The sequence below is a fragment of the Falco rusticolus genome, chromosome 6 (genome assembly GCF_015220075.1).
Source record: "Falco rusticolus isolate bFalRus1 chromosome 6, bFalRus1.pri, whole genome shotgun sequence".
Taxonomy (NCBI): Eukaryota; Metazoa; Chordata; class Aves; order Falconiformes; family Falconidae; genus Falco; species Falco rusticolus.
Window position 1 is genome coordinate 69,954,570 of NC_051192.1, and position 21,304 is coordinate 69,975,873.

At 36.0% G+C, this 21,304-nt stretch overlaps 1 protein-coding gene across 1 annotated transcript in view; it reads right to left on the bottom strand.

The window, feature by feature from the left end:
- Positions 1-21,304, bottom strand: part of CSMD1 (CUB and Sushi multiple domains 1) — a 1,210,601-nt gene that overhangs the window by 175,011 nt on the left and 1,014,286 nt on the right. The window contains exons 32-36 of the mRNA XM_037392820.1: positions 19,800-19,913; positions 17,806-17,901; positions 9,384-9,587; positions 8,151-8,275; positions 7,421-7,517 (exon numbers count right to left, since the gene is read on the bottom strand). Of these exons, the coding sequence (XP_037248717.1) occupies positions 7,421-7,517; positions 8,151-8,275; positions 9,384-9,587; positions 17,806-17,901; positions 19,800-19,913 (636 nt within the window). The remainder of the gene's footprint in view (positions 1-7,420; positions 7,518-8,150; positions 8,276-9,383; positions 9,588-17,805; positions 17,902-19,799; positions 19,914-21,304) is intronic.

Genomic DNA, 21,304 nt, shown 5'->3' on the forward strand with positions numbered 1-21,304 from the left:
GAAATCTCAAACTTACTGCTATGTTATGCCTTGTTTTCTCCTCAGCCGACAAGAAAATTATGATCACAAGTCATGATACTAAAAGGCTATGTGCATACAATAAAACAAGATCCCATCATGTTCAGATGAAACTTTATTGACTTGGACAGAAAAAAGAGGCATAACTAGAAAAAAAAATCATGTAAGGAAAGGATTTGATTATGAGAACAAGCTTAACTGCCATTTGACTTTTTTCCACATATAAAAAAACTACAGTACAGAAAAGAGCCATCCAGATTTTTTGTGTCCACTCCACATCTTCCCACAATAATATTTCAACCGCTTGTCCTAATTCTGAGGGTATGACAGGAAATGAAGAAGCAGGTGCAACACATTAAAAAAACCCCAAAACCCAAAACCAAAACACACAACCAAAACCCCCCACCACATGCTAGCTTTATCTAATTGAAATAGCTATTATAAAACTGTGTGCCATGGACTCCAGTGTGTGCTACACAACAAGCTTCTCACTCACCCGGGACATGTTCTTTGCCACTAGCATTGAGAAGTCCAACACATGTTTCTTTGTTACCACATGAATACTACGTAACTCATATTCTACTGTCTAAAGCTGGAACACCTACTGAGGCTAAAAATTACATGATTTTCTATGATTGCCCTCAAAGACAGTATCAAGTAGGTAATGAACTTCAACGGTGGTTGCATAAGAAATATTTTCATTTCCTATGGGGCATTTGCTGTTTCTGTAGTAGCTGTGAGCAGACTAGTTATGACCTTGAAACTCGGGCTTAAAAAGAAACCCTGGAAAGAATTACCTTCATAAGTCTACAGTCTAAACTAGGAAATGGTAAATACTTTTAAACCTAAAACTGTATTAAGCAAAATCTTGAGATAAATGGTGAGGAGCTAAAAGATGAGAGGTTGCCCTTTAAGGAAGGTCTGACATGGAAGCTTCAAGTATGGAAATTCACAAACAGTACACAGCATTCACATCACACAATACTTACCATGGAATACAGAAAATAGTGAAACATCTTCCTGGAGGAAAGACTTTTCACAGTATCCATATGGAATTTGAAATTTATTTAAGGATGTTTAAGGTGTCTGTTCTGTAAGGATGAGGATGTTGACTCAGAATGATTATACTCTTCATGGAACTAAAGTGTTCTTCTGGCAGTTCTGTTCCTTCGTAGGATCTGCTAATATTTAACACCAGTTTTTTAATTCCTTAGAGGGTGATACTCAGTAAGATGAGAAATTATATCCTATTGTATTGTGAGAAATAAATGAAGCTAGAGATTTTAATTCTCATAATTGCCACATTCAATGGCGTACATAGTTCAGGCTGGCAGCCTGTCACAAGTGGGGTCCCCCAGGGACTGATATGGGTCCCCACACTGTTTTGACATCTTCATAAGTAATCTGGATTATGGGATTGAAAGCACCCTCACCAAGTTTACTGATAGCACTAAGCTGAGCAGTGAGCTTGACGTGTCAGCCATTTTACAGAGACACCTGGACTGGATGAAAGAGTGGACTAGCAAGAACAGTATGAAGTTTAACAACAACAAGTGTGAAGTCCTGCACCTGGGTTGGAATAGCCAAAATGACCAGTACAGGCTAGGATCTGTGGTGGGTGTGGAGTAGCCTTGCTGAAAAGGACCTGGGGATCCTAATGGACAACAAACTGAACATGAGCCAGCAGTGCACTGATGCAGCAGCAAAGGCAAATAGGTTCCCAGGCTGCATCCAGAGGGGCATTACTAGGAGAGATAGAGGTGTGATTATCCCACTTTACTCAGCACTCATCAAGCTGCACCTGGAGTATTATGTCCGGTTCAGGTCCCCACAATTCAAGAAAGACACAGACAGACTGGAAGAGGGTCCCAAAGGAGAGCCATGAAGATGATGAAAGGGCTGGAGAACCTGCCCTATTTGGAAAGGCTGAAGGAGTTATGTCTCTTCTCCCTGAAGAAGAGAAGGCTCAAAGGAGGACCTCATCACTGTGTTTCAGTACTTAAAGGACAGCTACAGAGAGGATGGAGGCTCTTCTTTCACAGGCAGCCACATGAAGAAGATAAGTGTAATGACTACAAGTCACTTTAAATATAAGAAAGATTATTTTTTTTACAGTGAGAGTTATCAGTTACTGGAACAATCTCCTCAGGGACACGGTAGAGTCCTCATCACTGGAGGTTTTTAAGATGCGATTGGAGAAGATGCTAAATAATCTCACCCAGACTCCCTTTTCCACAAAGAGATGGAATCAGATGATCTTTTGAGGTCCCTTCCAACCTGGGCTATTCAGTGATTCTATGATCTAACTGAAATTTTACTGACCACTTGCCAACATCTGCTTCTTCTTGGATTGGGTATATGAAGCATGGAAGATACATTTTAGTGTGGTGACCAGATGTGTCCACAGTGTCCTAGATGTTTTGGACTTCCTTTATCGTCAATAGAAAGAAACAATAATTAAAAGGCAGGAACAGATTTCATGAATAGCAGCTTAGGTGCAGATACCTCCATGGTAGACACCTAACACTCATATAGATGGATACCACGTTAGGATACTGGAGTCTGATTGACAACTTAACCTCTTGATTGAGAAGCTGTAATCTGCAAAACAAGGAACACTCTTAGGAGGCAGTAAGTGCATGTTTGCCTCCCTAAAGGCTTACAAGGGAATGAGGACAATTTTTTTTTACTTTAAGTTTAATTATGATTTTATTTTAGAAATTTATGTACTCTATCCTTTTCAATAGCAATGACAACTAGGAGCAATGTATCTCATTCCAGACATGAACATTACATTGCAAATGGGAAAGGCTGTCTAGGTATCCAAGAAATTTATCACAAAGAATGGAGATTAATGGTAATTTTCCACATTTCTTGGATTAGCACAAACATAGATCAGGGATCACATTCTTACCTTATTTATTTCTAAATTATACTACCATCATAAAAGTAGATTGTTCAGATGTCAGCCTCAGTGACTGCTGTATTTGTATGCTTTCTCTGCATATGCCTATACATGTATATACGCATATTTAAGTACATATACATACGTAATGTCAGATGTTACCTGCATTTACAATTTTAGATGGAGCTGTAGCTTTTTAGTCTTTCTCTCTCTTCTTTTTTTTTTAGCTTGAATATACCATAGTCCAGTGAAGCACCGGTCCCAAGCTAGATATGCTAAAATACTGCTGCTTTTCTGGCTTGTTCCACTTTTTTGCTCATTTCTGTGTCTTAAGTAAAATGATCTCTCACTTAAGTTTAGGTTTAATACTTTCAGGAAAAAGTGACTTGTTTGTCAAGAATATCCTCTCACTCAGCTGTGTCTATAACCTTCACTAAGTAGTACAGGACAGACTTTGGCATATTAATGAATTTCTGTCCTTTCATCCCAGGAATTTCCACTCTCTCATAATTCCATTCTGTGACACAATTGGCAGCACAGCATATTTAAAAATACTCATGGGGTGCCTGACATTTATTCAAGTTTTACAAGTTTTGACTTATTGGCTTAAGGGACAGGCTTTATGTAGGTACTTCCATTGCTTAGCTATAAGGACAAAATATCTCTAAATTCAGTTGACAATTTCATAGCCTTATAATGAATGCAGGCTTTAGAAGAGAAAAATATTATTGGAAGGAATATACCCATTTTAGATTGAGGAAGTGGAAAATACGAGACCATGGCTGTTAAGGACAAGCACAGAAGATCAAACACTTGATAAACTTCACATGCACATAAGCTGATTAACATTTAATGAAACTTCTTTTTTCTTTAACATATTTTTAAATAAATTCACCTGCTTTTGGAAATCAAAATGGGTTTTGAAAAACAGGGAACTTAAATCACTTTTCCAAATGAACAATGAAGTATATTACCTCCACAGGAGAAAAATCAATTCCAGTTATGGCTTTTCTTTTTTTTTTTTTTTCATTTTTTTTCTTCTGAATATAGGAAGTAAAATTCTATTCTGTTTGTAAAAACTGTGACTTTCCCAATTGAGAGAATTAAGAGTTGATCTGTTCACCCAGTCCCTTAATTTTATTAAAATATTCCAGGTATAACTTTATTATGTAAACTTGGAAACATGTTTACTCATTGTAAAATTTATTAGTAATAATATGAAAAGAATTAATTCTCTCTCTCATAAATGATCCTGTTTCATTCAAACATTTGGTGAGGCAAATAAGCTTCATTCGTTAATCAAAAACCTGCTACACTTGTATGTATTCTGTAAATGCTACAGCAGCTCATGAGCCATCAGCACTACTTTGATGAACCTGTACTATTGAAAGCAAAAATAATTTTATAGTTTTCCGTTTACTCTGAATGTCTCTCAACACTGTCTAGAGTCAGCTAGGAAACTTGGCCTTAAAAAGAAGCAGTTTGCTGACAAAAAGGCATCACCTGTCACTATTAGGCACAGGAAACTACCTGGCTCACTATTCCATTGCATGCGACAAAAGTATGCTTGGAGATAATGCCTCTTGGCATTTAACACACCAGTCCCAGCCACAGCAGCTTCTGTCTAGGGTGGCTGTACAAAAATCCTGTACAAAAAAGATTCTGCCACCAAGACAGAAGCACAAGGTATCTTTGTATCTGTTAACACATGGTATCAGGATTTTTGTAACGACTTTGTTTTTGAAGCCTCTATCACTTTCCCTTAAAATAGCATCCTCACATCATAAACATTACCATAGCATAAAAAGAAGAGAAATGCCCTAACATTTTTGCCATTCACTAATGAAAGATGACACCAGGATTAATCCAAAAAGGACAAGAAAATATATAAGGGCTCAGATTGCTCTAGTAGACAGCCCTTACTGGCCCTGCCCAGCCCCCTGGGGCTTGCCTGTCCCCACTGTGCCCATGGCCCAGGACCCCATGCCAGTCCCTCCCCCAGTAATGCCACAGCAGGGCTAGTCTCCAGCTCCCCACCGCCCTGCCCTGCCCAGCCCAGCCATGGGGTCCATCAAGCTGGGCCCATCAAGCTAGAACTATATCCCAGCCCGGCCTCAGCCTGTTCCAGTCCCCAGAGAGATGCCCCATGCCTGGGACTGGGGCTGACCTGGTGTCCCCCAGATGCCCTGCCTCTGGCTGGGGTGGGGGGATGGGCCCTGGCTGCCAGGGCCTGCCCTGCCACCCCAGAGCATCCTTATGTCTCCTGGCAACCCAATTTCAGGGAGCTGCTGGCCCCCACTGTGCCCTGACACAAGGAAATGGCATAGTTGCCTAGCTTTGTTAAGTCTTCCTTAAGAAACAAGACTCCAGTGAATTAAGTTTTCCAAATCAACTCCATATTTTAGAAGCACAGTTTAGTAACTTCTTAGTAATTGTATATCTTGAATGCATGTTTAGAAGATAAATGAATTCATAGAGTGAATCAGAAGACAATGTTATTGTACAAGATTTAGCAAGAGAGAAATGATACCTTCTGAATTTTACCACCTATGAAATTATGCCTGGAATTCAGTTTCAATGTCACATTACTGGTTCAATACTGAGAACAGCAGATTTCATGTTATGTTTACATATTCTTCATTAGATCTTTCCCAAACACAAAACAATTATTCACTTTAAATCTGACATTCATTATACAGAAGACATAAACCCACTATAAAGCTGTACTACTCTATCCCCAATGAAATAATTATAATACAAAACCCCTGCCTTTTCCAGTTTCCATGGAAATTAGGAAGGCTTTTAAGCTAAAGCAAAACGACACACTTTCAGTATAGAATAAGAAAGTGTTTTGAATCTTGAGTATTGTTAAATGGAATATTGTTAAATGGATCATTTTATCAGTTCTTTATCCAATGGGTCCAATCTATTTGCCTAATATTTCACCTGCTAAAGCTGATTAAGTTCTATAATTTCATTCTTCTCCATTGCCAATTTAATATACCGCATAGTTACTAGCATTTAATATAAAATGTTACAGCCTTTTGCTCTGGGTCTGGCTGAAATAGAGTTAAATTTCTTCATAGTAATTAGCATGGTGCTGTGCTTTGGATTCGTGACCAAACTAGTGTTGATAATACAGGGATGTTTTCCTTATTGCTGAGCAGTGCTTGCACAGCAAGCATCAAGACCACCGTTTGTCACACTGTCCCACCAGTGAGTAGGCTGGGCGTGCATGAGAAGTTGGGAGGCGACACAGCTGGGACAGCAGATCACAACTGACTCAAGGGATATCCCATACCATATGATATCATACTCAGCAATAAAAACTGTGGGACAAAAGAGGAAGGGCATCCTATACTGGCAGTTATAGCATTCCTATTCCCAAGCAACCATTATGCATAAGCCCTGCTGTCCTGGATGTGGCTGAACACCTGCCTGTTGATGGGAAGCAGTGAATAAATTCTTTGGTTTGCTTTGCTTGCATGTCAAGCTTTCGCTTTACCTATTATATCTCAATCCATGAGTTGTCTCACTTTTAACCTTATGATTCTCTACCCCATCCCACTGTGTGGGAGTGAGCAAACAGCTGAGTGGGGCTGAGCTGCCTACTAAAGTTAACTCACAACATATTTTAATATTTAAATTTTGAGGTGTAACTTCAAATTATTTAATTCAATATCCGAATAAACAATAGGGAGTTAATTTATTCAGTTGATCATTCATTTCCCTACATAATCCAATATACATTTATACTTCAAAAGTTTGTGAAGTTACCAGAGCGGCAAAATTCCACAAAATGCTTTAGCTACACCAGAATCAGATCAGGCTTGTGATAAGAGCTCATGAATCTAGGATATTTTTCATGACTTAATCTTATATGAACTATCTCTTTCTCTTGGTTTCGTTTATAGAACATGCTCTTTCTATAGAAACTGTCTCATAGAAAAGGAGTAGAACTATATATGCCTGATGTACATGTAAAACAATGAATTACATGGTTTGTTATGTCCCAGTTGTAGTCATTTGTTTTGTGCTCTGAGGTCTGGTGACTTTGGATGAATACTGAATACTTCATCTTTTTTCTGAGAAAGGGAGGCTAACAAGGATAAACTAAGTTAAAGCTATCAAAGGAAGCTCCTGGAATGCCAGTACCAATTTATATCACTGTATCTTCTCTATGAGATGAGTAGGTAAAATAAAAGAAAGGTGCGCTTTTTTTTTTTTTTTTTTTTTTTTAAAGTATTATCTCCTAAATCCCACTAATCAAAGCTAAACATTTTGGTATTACATTTTCTTCTGAAAACCTCTCTGATTTTGAATATTGACACATTTACATCACCTGAAATTTCCTCCTGAAAATGAGAACGTTTCATAATGATATCACAAACAATGCAATACAGATATACTCCCTGTCTATATGTGTGAGCAAACATACAGACACATCTCACACACCTAAATATAGAACTGTATATTTAAATCATGTCATATCCTCACCTGAAAAGCTCCCAAGACGCGGTGCTGTCAGATCTCCACCATCATATATTTCAAGAGAGTCCCAATTATGTTCAGTGGCAAAGCTGATGACCTGTATCTGTTAAAAAACACCATCACAAAACTTTTTAAACCAACTAGCCATGTGTGTTTTTAAATGTTCTAGAAACAACAAAATAAAAAGAGAGCATGTCCCAAAGAAAATAACATAAGCAGATTCAAAGAAAAAAAAACTGAGTGAAAAAAATGTAAATAAAACATTAACATTCACTTTTTAAGTTGTCATAACTTTTAGAAAATATGACATTAGGTAAGTAAAACTGATTTTGCACATATGTTGCATGATTATAAATAACTACTCAAAGTCTAAATGAGCAGATAATCCAGACAGTTGCAGACTTCTCAAGTGCCTCAGTGACATTCTGGCAGCTAGAAAGGGCTGGTATTTGCACACCAGATTGAAGGACCAGGACATGCTATCAGTATTCTACACAGTTAAGAAAGCTGCTTGTTAACCATTTCTCATTCATACCCCCTTGTAAAAATAAGTAACATACAATAAAGCTAATCAAAGAACCATACTGAGAAAATAAAAGCACAGATACTTCAAGTACCCCCAAAAAATGATTGCACTAACTGCTATTTTCTGACACTTGTAGAGAAATAAAAAATTACTTCTCAAACTGAACCACAAAGTACTTAATATTCCATACTTGACAGAATATAGACTTGCCTGAATACCTGATCCCTCAGTCACTATGATTTTCCACACACAATTCAAGCTGTTACCATAAGGTTCAGGGTAACCTGGTGAAAGAATAGTACCTCTCCGCTCAGTAAAATTCCCACTGCATGGCACTGAAAGAAAGTATTATCATGAATTATTATAAAATCTAAACCACTTCAGAGAACAGAAAAAGTAGTAACAATTTTACTAAACCAATTATAATAATTCCCTTTTGTAGCGTAAACACATAGACGTGAAGCAATGAACTGAACTTAGAAAGCAATGTTATCTAAAATACACAAACGATATCAAGCATAAGTTACAACCTGCATGAATAAACAATTCAGAAGTGAACTTCATTTTGAGTATGTGCAGCCTAGAACAGCTTAGCAGCACAGCCTAATCATGTCTTACCTGAGAGTAACAACAAACTGTAAAGACATAACATTAAACAGTCATAATTGACAGAAATCATGTGAACTTACCCACAGCCTAAGATAGTTCCAATATTGGATCTAGCTGGTAAAGCAGTGTGGTACATTAAATATTTTTACTGTACATGCAATCGCTTCTTTAAGGTTCAAGAAAACAGAACTAAACAAAAAAAACCAGAATACACAAAAAATAGGACACCTACATTTATTTTTAGAACATTCTAATTATAAATTCCTGTGACTGTCAATGACTTTCGGATATAAATTCAAAGAGGGAAGAGAAGAAAAACTTCCAACATTTACCAAAAAAAAAAAAAAAAATTGAAGTGCTAAACATTATCCCATTGCAGGTCTGTTGACAGAATGAAGAAAATTATCTACACTTCAGAATTCTATCATTATTCAATGTAAACTATGCTTCTACTTCAAAAAAGAAATCATCATCCTATGCATCATAGAAATATACAAGTACTGTGTAATAAAACAGGTAAAGACAGTTCTGGAGAATTAAATTCTGTCCTGTACTTCAAGTTGTAGATGAGTCATGAAAATAATGAATGTTCAAGAAAATGTGCATCACACTTGCTCATATCATCTGTCATTATATAACACACTATACTGCCTAGCAGCCACCTGGTGCTCAAATACTTTTTGATATGGAAAACTGATCTTTTAAACTGAGCATGACTGATATTAATCGAAGGAGAGTGAAAATATGTGTTAAACACTGTCTTCTCAAACAGTTTCTGAATTCGCATTCAGACACATGTGTGACAGAACAGATGACTTGAATGTAATTGCTTACCTACACAGCTTGGTACTGTGTCATTCCACTGAGCTAAGGCATTAGGTACAGACTGACATCGGATAGCTTTTGAGCCTTGTAGCAGATAGCCAGGACTACACTCAAATCGAACAACAGAGCCTGCTGAAAACTCGGAGCCAATTCTCCTTCCATACCTAGGCTCTGGCACTGAGCTACACTGCGTATCACTTGTGCGTGGAACAGCTGCATAAAGAGAGAAAGAAAAAAGAGCCATAAATCTAAATGACAGCCATCATATAAAAAATAAAAAGATCACTAAAAATGACCATTATTTCTTGCAGGACAGAGCTTAATTGGAATTGTTCCTTTTATTTGATCTGCTCCTGTATTCTCAAAGAATGGCTTTTAGCTGGATTGTGGGTTTGGGCTGTGACTATGTACAGTCATGCGAGTGCTGTGGCAGCTTGGGAAGCAATTGGCTTTGGAAGCAGGTCCTTGGGCATGACAGGACCAGTGGGTGTTTCAGCTGTCCTCTTTAATGACAGGATATTATACCTATCACCTATTTTACTTATTAAATACAGAAATTTTGGCTTCTCATTAGGAGTTTCTCATTAGAAGCCAATAAAAATATTATGCTGTCTATAATCAGATATAAACCCCATGTAATACTATACAAACATTTATCATATTAGAGAATACAGAGTGATAATAATGTACCCTCAAGGCTATTTCAGTGTTTACAGTTAAAACCAATTATTTTTACCAATAATTTCTGAGAATTTATAAATCTGATGTGATACAAGAACAGCTAAAAGACTAAGCAACATTGAAAGAACAAAATAATAAAATTCATTAGAAGCCCATGGGTTTATTCTCTCTTTGGCTTTCTTATTTATAACCACTTATCTATAACAGGCATTTTTTTGTACTTTCTGACTTTTGGTATTGTGCATGTTGTTTGTGTATCAGACTTGTTCTTTCAACATTTCATTCTGCAGCTAGCTATTAAATGCCAATTTTTTTAAAAAATACATATTTATAGAGAATATTATAGAATTACAATTTGTGTGCAATATCATCTATGTTTTTACACTATAATAAATGTACATTAAAATTAACCTCATTAAATATAAGCCATTTTTCTGTGACAAAAGAAATTTTTTTCTGTTCAAAAGCTTTGTTTGATCAGTTTGGTTTCTTAAAAAATTACTTTCAGGGGACCACCCTATCTACATATGAATAGGTAACACCCTGAAAATTGCCTGCCATTTGCTCCTTAATCAACAAAGATACAAAATGGTACAGAAAAGAAAAAAAAAAAAGTAGAGAGGTTTAGACTTTATTCCTGGCAGATATTCAGACAGTGTGTTTCTGGCTTAGTAACCTATTTTAAGACTAGTATAAATGTAATCAGTTATATTTAATTTTATTTTACAATCTTACATTTAATTTTTTTCCTGGCTTGTAAAAGTGAAGAGCAGGATTTCTACATATTCATGTGCACACCTGTACTACACCACCACCACCCCACCCCACAACCCCCAACTTGTTCAGCGATCCCAGTCACTAAGTAAATGACAAGGTGTGTGGAGCCTATATATACTTACTTTGATATTGATAGCTTTATGTTTTTCCTATTTCTTATACTGTCATTTGCTCTTTTCAGAATCATAATTATTTAAGTGCGGTAGTTTTAAGTCCTGGTAAGCGCTCTAGAAGTTAACATTTGTTGACAAGGTGGATACAGAACACTAATTGACATCAATTCTATCTTAAATTTAGCATGAAATATATAACACATTTTATCAGAGCACTGGAAGTTCTCATTTATGATTACATTAACATTATGTTCTATCAGTCTTCTGTATCACTATTGAGAATAACAGTTAAGTTTATCCAAGTATTAGTGAATGCAGAAAAATGCTTTTTTAAAGAAGATTTAGAAACAACTGGTACTAACAATAACAGTACAATGCATGCTCTTTTTATTAATATGCAGTGGGTTGAATTTTCAGACAAGGTCATACAGATACAGTAACACTTGTTTTCTTCTAAATCAGTGGTTAGATGGTTGCAGAAGATTTTAGCCTTGAAAGCTTAAGGAAGTTATAAAATGTATCAAGATTGAAAGAAATTGTCAGAAGTAACTAACATACTCCTGGAATGATAACTACACAATACAGTAAAATAAAAGCAAATGCATTTTTCAAGTATTTTAAATGGTTAAATACTTCACATAGTATAAACAAACCACTTCCCTTTCAGTAAATTTAACACACCTGTCTTTGTTCAAATAAATGGTATTTTGTGATTAAGTTTTCAATGGGACCTCAGTATCACCCAGATACTCTGTGAAACTTGTTAATGCATACAGTTCTAACCATGGCAGGGAATTGTTCAGCACTTGTGGAAGGATAATGAAGAAACTACAGTTCAAGGATTTCACAGAGTCACAGTTCTTCCTGACATTACCTGCAGACCAGATGCAGCCTGCCAGGTCAATTCAACTGACCGAGACTGCTCTTTTTTTCCCCATTCTTTTATTGGGACTCATAGCTTTTTCTCTATCAAATGGCCTACTGTACAGCCACTGTTTTATTCAGACATCTTCTTCTAATTGTATAATGACTTTACAACTGAATAGGCAACGATGGCTGCTCACATATCCAGTCATATGCACAGAATTACAGGTTTGCCACATAATTAGACATTAATCCATAGAAACACCTCTGGCCATAAGCAGTTGTCGCCTCAAATATCTTTGAGAAGAGGCACTGCATGCTGCTCTGGCTGGTAGAAGTTGTGGCATGTGAGAGGTTGTTCATACCAGCTTCAGATGAAGCTGTCTGTGTCTGGTAGCTCATGACCTCCTCCTACACAAGTCATCACTAAAGCCCCTGCTAGTTGAACCTTTCCATGTGCCTAAAACCTTACCTGTGTTCCTAAGAGGCTATATGACCTTAGTGAAAATATCAGCATCACTCCTGGAGTATTTTTAATTCATTTTGTGGAAGAAACTCTTGCTCAGCCTTTTCTGGGAATACTAGCTTTCTCTATTTTTCATCCACTTCCTCAAAAGGAACTAAGTTTCAGAAGAAAATCTTTGCCCAGATTCTCTAACCCTCACCTGGAGTCCACATCTGGTGAATCAGTAAAACAGCTGTGCAAAGGTAAAGGCCCTTTTTTAAGAAGCATATTAAAGAATATCCTATAACTGTCAGTAATCATAGCTGGCAATTTGCATACATGCATTTGTAATCCAGAATTTTTCGTGTAATTAGCATTTTCAGTACCTCTCAACAAAGGATGTCAAATCATCTGGGTTAATTATAAAATTGCCTTATGATTTTTTTTTCCTATGAGCTAGCTATCTCTGCCATTATGGCAAATGTCGGGGCAATTTACTAACACTCTTAAATTAGTCCAACAGTGGTACTGCTATGTGCTTCATTTTGAGACTGAAATCTGCCATTTTACTGAAAGCAGCAGCCAGTAAACTGCCATGGCAGCCACAAACAGCCATGGCTAAAGTTGTGTCAGATTATTCTGTTGTTAGCAGGAAACACCCAATGTCATGTTTAAATAGACATTTTTCTCAGTTTTTCACAGTTTTTACTAATACTCTATCAATGGTTACAGCGACATAAGAAATGCTAAAGATGCACAAATAAACCATGCCATTCAATATAAGAGGCATAATTTTTCTAATGCCTTTTTCTCCTGTTTTAAGAACTGGCTTAAGAATAAATGTAATGCAAGCCAGACATAAAAACAAAGTGAGTTAATCCCATAGTGCTTAAAATAGAATTTTGATTTAAGTAATACATGGCAAAATGCAGTACTGTTTCAAAACTCCATTAAAAAATTAGGAAAACAGGTGTGTGTGTCTAAAAGGTGACATGGCTGAAAGCCCAGCTGAAGTGCCCCTACACCAACTGACTATTTCAGTAGGAAGGGTCCTACAATGGTCTTCTAGTCCAAGTCCCTGAGCAGTTCAGGGCTGACCAAGTTAAAGCGTGTTAAGGGCATTGTCCAAATGCCTCTTCAACCTTGACAGGCTTGGGGCACTGACCACTTCTCTAGGAAGCCTGTTGTAAACTAGGACATAATGTTTCATGGTAACACATATGGAAAATAATACTAGTTACATTAGCAGTAAGCGTCTGGACATTGTTTTTTTTTCTTGCTGCGGATTAGATCAACTTAATTGTTAAAGTCACATTCCTCTTTTATTCTTGGTTCCCTTTGCCTTTCTTTCACAGTTCTTCCTCATCTCAGTATACTAACTTTCTTACTAGTCCCCTTTAAAATCTCATTTGACCTCATAACCATTTCATACCAATTTGTATGGTAGATCAAGGGAAGAATAGGAAGACAAACAGTAAAAACCTGTCAATTTTTGGGTGGTGAAAAGGTCATTACTTTGCTTTTTAGGGAAAGAACTTTGTACTGCTGTAGCCTCAGCTATATACAAACATATACTACTGTTTCTTAAGTGATATCACAGTAGGAAAACAAGGGTAAGATAAACCTGAAAAAATATAATTCCCAATCTTCTTAAATATGATGGTTCCTAACATATTTCAACATACCTGACACTAATATTCTGAGTGACTGGAAATTCAATCAGTCTGATAATAAAGATACCCTTTACCTTTTGTATGAAATACAAGGAAATATTGTCATCTGAGAAAAAGAAATGAAGGCACAGATGACATGCATCTATAAAGCTTTTTAGAAAATGGCATTACAAAAGCCATCAAATCTGAATCAAAAGCTACAAACCTTATCTGTTGCTTGCTCACACAAGAATGTGAAATAATGCAAGCAGTAACTTTCTTTTCCCCTCTAGCCTTCCTTCTAGCTTTTGCCTATAGTGTCAGCAACCTAGACTTCTCAAGCAGTATCAAAGAGACATTTCATTTTCTATAGTAATTATCCTCCATCTTTTAGTAAATGTCTCATACTGCTGTGAAACAAAATTGAGATCAGCCCAGTGGAAAAGGGAACAGGAAAGAAGCTCAACCTGCAATAGAGGGTGATAAATAAAATGATTGACTTTGCAGACCGGATTACTGTGTTCAATTTTAGCATGGATGTTATTCTCTGGAGTGTTTATAAGGGTAGCAAGAGGCAGTATTTTGAAATATGATCACATGCTTCAAAAGAAGAGAGAAAAACTCAAAATGATACAGCTTACTAAACACCACTAACTCATTAACTAATATATGTATACATACAAGTGTGTATTAAATAAAGCTCTAAAATATATTTTAAAATATATTTTAAAAGCTAGATATTCAAATAGCTTCATGATTCTCCTGAGACAAAGTGGCTCTGGCTTGACCCATTTTCTACTGCTGTAGAGAACATTTCTCATTTAAAAAAAAAAAATAAAAATCTATTTCTTACATTTTGAAAGTAAATGTAGTCCAAAGAAATGACTGAAATGAGGCATATCATTATCCTCACCTGGAGACTTACTGTTCAACAGCAATATGTGTGTGTGTATGTATATACATGCACCTAACAGTATTGAGGTTTTGTATCAATATGAATTCTTTAAAAGCAGCAAAAATATCTAAACACTTTAGGCATATGAAAACCAAATAGAATAAGACAGATAGGTGTCATTCATATGCAAATGGATTATAAGAACTCAGATACTGAAAGCTGTTTCCTAATTCCAGAATTTTATACTCCCCCTCTTTTCTGATTACTTGTGCATCATAAATTTAAAACAAGTAATGTTTTTGATGTGTAAAAAGCAGACTGTGTAGTCATGGTGGTATTTTTCTATTAACATAGAAGTAAGAAGGCTTAAAAACATCATCCAGGAGTTTGAACAGTCCTAACAAGCTCCTTACAACTATGGAAATATTCTTGAGGTGAGATGGTTCTTTCCATTAATTTGCTGTGTCTAACCATGACTGTGCTCCAACAAAAAAACCTCCGCCAAATAATTATTTTGAAAAGAATCTTGATAATATTACTTAAAAATATCCAAACCTACTTTTACACTTCAGTTTAGTAAAGCTGAAAAGGAAAAGCTAGTATACAATAAACCACAGTGTTTAATGACTGTCTCATTAAGCTCATTGGGTACGCATGCAATACCTTCAGTGAAATGCTCTGAAGCCCCCTGGGGACTACGTTTGTTGCCTGTACAGGTAATGAACCTGTAAGCACTGCTACACGTGTCACCAGACTGCATTCTCCAAGACACATGGATCAGCTTAGTGTACAAAACTGCCTAGCAGCACATTATCAGACTTGGGCATGCTGTCTCATCCTTGCATTTCAGCTGCAGCGTGCAGACATGCATGTAATACCTCCTCAGGTTCAGTTGTGTCATGAAGAGACCTGCAAGTCACACATCTGCCACCCACCATTCAATACTGAAACTGCCTCATGGTCTCTGCCATGCCAATTTTCCCTCCAAGCTTTCCAAGAAGACAGAATGTCTTAGCAGCCTGAACAAAACCTCTTGAAACACCAGCTGCGACTACTGAGCAATACTAATACAATTAAGCAAACTCCAAAACCTTGAGCTGAGCTACAGATATTCATGAGGTAAGCCTGAAAATGTCTTCAGCTCTTCTACCCTCTCTTTGTGCTGTTACACTGAGGAAAAGCGATGCAAAATCCAAGCTAACCTTAGTCTAACTAACTCTGAAACTGTAGGCAGTAAAAACATGTTAAAGCATATTTATATTGTTTTGACACTATGCTGCCTATAGATATCCAGAACTGAGATTTTCCTAAGTACTTGAAAATATTTTCTTCATTTTTATTTTTTCTGTATGTCTCCAGAAAGCTGAAATGAACAGCACTTCTAAAGACTTCAGGTGAATGTAACAAAGATTCTCATAATATCTCTTCTGCTGTACTCCCTTAAGTCATTAATTGTCAGTACAGAACAAATCCCAAAATATATTATTTTATTGTTTTTGTTAGAAAATGATCACTTTCATATCGTAACTGTAATTAGATGGGGCAAAAGGTAAGTATAAAATAGATTTTAAGTGTACAATTAAGTATAAAAGTAAGAAATCTTTCATTTAATTTTTAATATCTGTTTCAGGTAACTTAATATTTCTTCACCAGAAGCACAAGACCCATTTTCTGTGTCATTATAGTGCCTGAATAGTAATCATGAATTGTTGGAATGTTGATACTGTGTAAGAAATCTACTGATTTTATTTTTACTGATTTATTGAATTCCAAAATGCAGCTAGCAATTCTGGGTGTATTTCCAATGCCTACTTGAAATGCTGCTTGGTGGCATGTTTTCACTGTCATGTCAGGGAAACGTGGCTTTTAACAGAGATTAAATATACACCTCTTCTGGTCCATGGCAGTCCAGCAACTTAATCCAACTCAATACAAAATAAAGATGTGTATCTCCTTTTCCTCGAAACTGAATATAACAGTCACTGTGTTTAGAAAAGAAAGTTCTGTGGTCTTGTCCCTACTCATTTTAGTCAAGCAGAACACTGGGTAGATTTAATAGACATTTCTATGAGATAATTACATAGCTACAATGTGGCAAACTGCTCACAAACAGGGAAGAGTCTTTTGTGATGTTGATATAGATGCCAGCTTGGGCTATAAGTACCACAAGATGAAGTTGAGGAATGGGCAGAAGGTTAGAACTAAGGTGAGCAGACTTTGACATCTTCATGAAGTTGGTACATAGACTCTCCTAAGGAGCAAGCATGAAGGACGATACCGGTGAATTTTTGAGTGAGATTTGAGAGCCCTGGAAGAAATTATCCCATTGTGAGGGAAGACTGGGAATTTGGGGAGAAAGGGCTAGACCAGGAGCATTTCAGCAATTTAAACACACAAAGGGGACATACCATCAGTGGAGATGAGGACAGGTAATATATCATGAGTATGACAGCATTGGTTAGCTACATAGAAATAAAAATTGGGAAAGACCAAGTCCAGATGGAGCAAAGACTAGCAAGGGATGTAAGGGAAAAAGAGTCTACATATACATTAATTACAAAGGGAAGTTCAAAATCTATGTGGGTATGTTCATGCATTGTGGGGGATGGTGGGATATGTGGACAATCTAATGACAAATTATGCAGAAAATATTTTAAAAGTATTTTAAAAAAATATTAAATGTCCTTTTTACCTTGCCTTCACAGTTGTCACTACACACTTTTACAGTCTAAGGAGGACATGAACATTCAGCAGTAAGGGAGCAACAGACTACAGACTGCTGAGAGAGGCTGGACATATTCAGGTCCATGGGGGCAAATAGGATTCACTGGAGGCAACTGGAGTTATGAAGCCAGTCTACTATTAGGAGAAGTCCCTGACTGTTGAAGAAAGGTTAAGACTATACCTATATTTACAGAAATATTTTAAGACCTAAGAAGAATTCAAAATAATACACTGTGTGAGACTGGCACCAGTGTCTTCCTTCAAAAGCAGTCATGTGTACCTTGGTATACGAAGTGGAACCCCCTGGCTGTTGCCCCACTCTTGGCACTGAATCGCAGAAGAATTTGATTAGATGTAGCCAAAGGCAATGTCTCTCCTACAAATAAAAACAGAAAATGAATATGCAAAACAAACAACAGTTTTAACTCTTTAGAATGTAATCAAATATACTGTTAAAATACATAGATTTTTTGTTTTCTTTTATAGGTAAAGAAAACAAATAACTGCGTGAAATTAAATTTTCCATTGGAGGTTTGAAAACTTGTCAGAATAAAAAGACTTCATGATTCAACAACAAGTTTTCTGACATTTACTGCAGCTGTTGGAACCAGAACTCCAATAAACTACTTGTCTGAGGAACCCTACCTGCCATCTGGGGCCAAATTCATTAGAATTATTGGTTAACTTCTCTTTGTGACTGAGAGCTTTACCTTGCCTTGCAAATTGCAAAACACATTAAGTGATTAAAAGTGTTTGAAAACACACCACAGGTGATCTTCATGTGATGTTTACCATTTCAAGACAAAAACTGAAATGTAGAGAGTGGATCCATGACTTGTTTTATGTAGTTGCTTCAATAAAAGATATGGTCACACATTAATTACATTATTAACTTTCTAATACCATTTCATACTTTATATATTGACTTGAACATTAATAATAATGATTAATATACTTTATCTCCTTTCCTGAAATATCTGTCTACAGTATGATAGAAGTTCAGCAATGAATCACCACAGACATTACAGTACTTTTACACTGCAAGGATGCCACTCCATTTGGCAACTGTTTTTATTCTCATCGGATTATATCAATCCATATTTAAGGGAATTCTACTGAAATGAATGATAGTGCACTAATTTAAAATATCACAGGTAACTGGGTGAATAGGATTTATAATTCTTTCACTTAGATTAGGTTTATATTATTGTAACTATTGATTCTGTTTAACAGAATCCTATCCTAAACCTATGTAAATCAGATATAAGTAATGAGTAAAAATCGCAAGTTTAAATTCCCTTCAATTATTTCCCAATGTCTGCTGTGAAAACAGACAGTAGTTTCAACTTTTTTATGTTTGATGCAGTAAAATTAGTTGTTTAGATGAGTTGTCTCTTTTAAATTTAAACATTAACAAGAAAATGTTTTGTTGCAGAACTCCTGCCAATAATTTTAAAAAATATTAAATTAATTTGTGAACTCTTAATTATGACACAATTATCTAGGATTCACGAGAGGAAAATGATGAGCTGAATTTTTCAAATAATAAAATGTTTTCTGTATATCAAATAGATATGTTACATTCTTTTAATATCAAATACCTCTCCAATAATTCAAAGTGAACACCAAGAAGCCATTGAAAGACCTGGACTGCAAAAATCTTAAACTCATATAAAATCTTCTAAGTACTAGGATTGTATGACAAAACACATTCATAGCTGCAGAAATAAATTTATATATTATCCACTTGAGATGAACATAGTAATTATATATACATATACTTGAAATTCTGGCTATGTTTAAATCCATGCAAGTTTAATTATGATTTCACAGGGTCAACATTTTGCTATAGCTACCTGAATGCAACAGCTGGCCTGCTTTTAGTCTAAGAGTATGTTTGCATACAGATAATTGCATTTTGTGAATACAAGTAATTTGTGTTTAAATTAGACATTCAGAAAATGTAGATGTGTATTTCAGAGTTCAGGGGCAGAGAAGATGATTATACCATCCAATCCTCCCTCTTACATAAAGATCTGAGAATTTCATTAAATTATTCCTGCACTCATCCCAGTGATCAGTTCTTGCCCAAACCATATGTTTCCAGATGAAGGTCTTGATTCAAAGACTTAGAACGGTCTTCCATTTCCCTTGGCATCATGTTCCAATGATTTTATTATTGTATTTCCAAATGAAATTCATAACATTCTCCTGATTTATTTTTTCCATACTGAGCTGTGTAAGAAATGTATACTTCTTTTCTTTATTACCTACCTGAGTGGGATCCAGACAGTGAACTAAGAAGTCTAGCCTGAGAGTTTTCTCCATCAAACAATTCTGCCACATCATTCAAAGTTGTCTGAAAATAGGCAAATTGTCCAAACACAACTACATGAGAGAGAAGGGGTGGGGGAATTAAAAAAGAGAGAAGATAAAACAAGAACCTAGACTTTAAAAACAAATTTAATGAGATCTTTTGCTTTTCTTAGTTAGCAGTGGGTTCCTGCATGAATCCTTTCCAAGCTAATTTGTTGTCTACCATGATAAAACAGCTGCAGTAAGCACAAGAACCTGATGTGCTTTTCATTATTTTGTATTTTTAATTTTTTAAAAAATGTCACCCAATCACCCCAAAAGTGTGATCTCCAGTCAATCAAGATTTTTTTTTTTCCCCTTATCGCAGTTATCTATGAGAACAAGAAAATGGAATATCTAAAAGGGAAAGTTTTTTTATCAAATTTCATTACCAATCTTAGCGACTATTAAGGAGCATATATTGTCATATGATTAGTTGCTCATCCAGCTTTAATCTGAGAAAGTTGTTTAGAATTTATTGATTTGGCTATTTTTGTAACTCTCTATTAGTACTTATTTTATCAGAAAGAATATAAAACCTGATCAAATACTAAAAAAACCAATGTGCTACTGGTTTTGACATATTGCTACACTTAATTTGCACTTCAGCTGTAACTAATTTAAAGTGTATTAAAAAAATGAACCATTTATACATCTCACTAGTAAATATCAAATGGTTCACTGGATTCAAATATCAGATAGCAATAAAAACATGAAGTAAAAAACCCAATAAAATTAAGTCAATAAATACATGACATCATCACTGGCCACCCATATTTTATTGACAAGGGAGGAATCTGTTTTAAAACTATACCTATTCCAGATTCTGTATAGAAATCACAGCTCTTCAATGCTATCCAAATTCTGTACAGATTATATTTTCCAATTTCTTGTAAAGTTCTTAATCTTTTGAAGTTGTTTTTTTTTTTAAAAAAGAACAAAACAAAAGTGTAGTCCAATCTCCTGATTTTTAAAAACAGTGTTAACTTCGAAGTTAGACTAGGCTGCTTATGTTTTTTTCTGGGCAAATTTTCAAAAGCAGAAAAACTCTTCTTCCAGCTACCTGTACATAATTGCTGTCATGGTGAAGAATGCTTTCCTTATGTCCAGTTGGAATTTGTTGTGCTACAGCTTGTGACTACTGCCACTTGTTCTCTTACTGCGTGCTTCTGGAAGGAAGGGTCCTCCACGTATCTTCTCCAGGCTGAACTTCCTTCAACTTTTCAGTTGAAGTACAGTGCTTCAGTGTCCTGATCATCTTGCTGGCTCTCTGTTGGGCTTGTTCTAATTTAGCAATCTGTGCCTTGTAATTTGGAAGCACAAAACCTTAGACATACTTTCCAGATTCTACTTCATGAAGGCTACAAAGAGGGAAACTACCTTCTTTCAACTTGCAGGCTACATCCTTGCTAATGCAGCCCTCT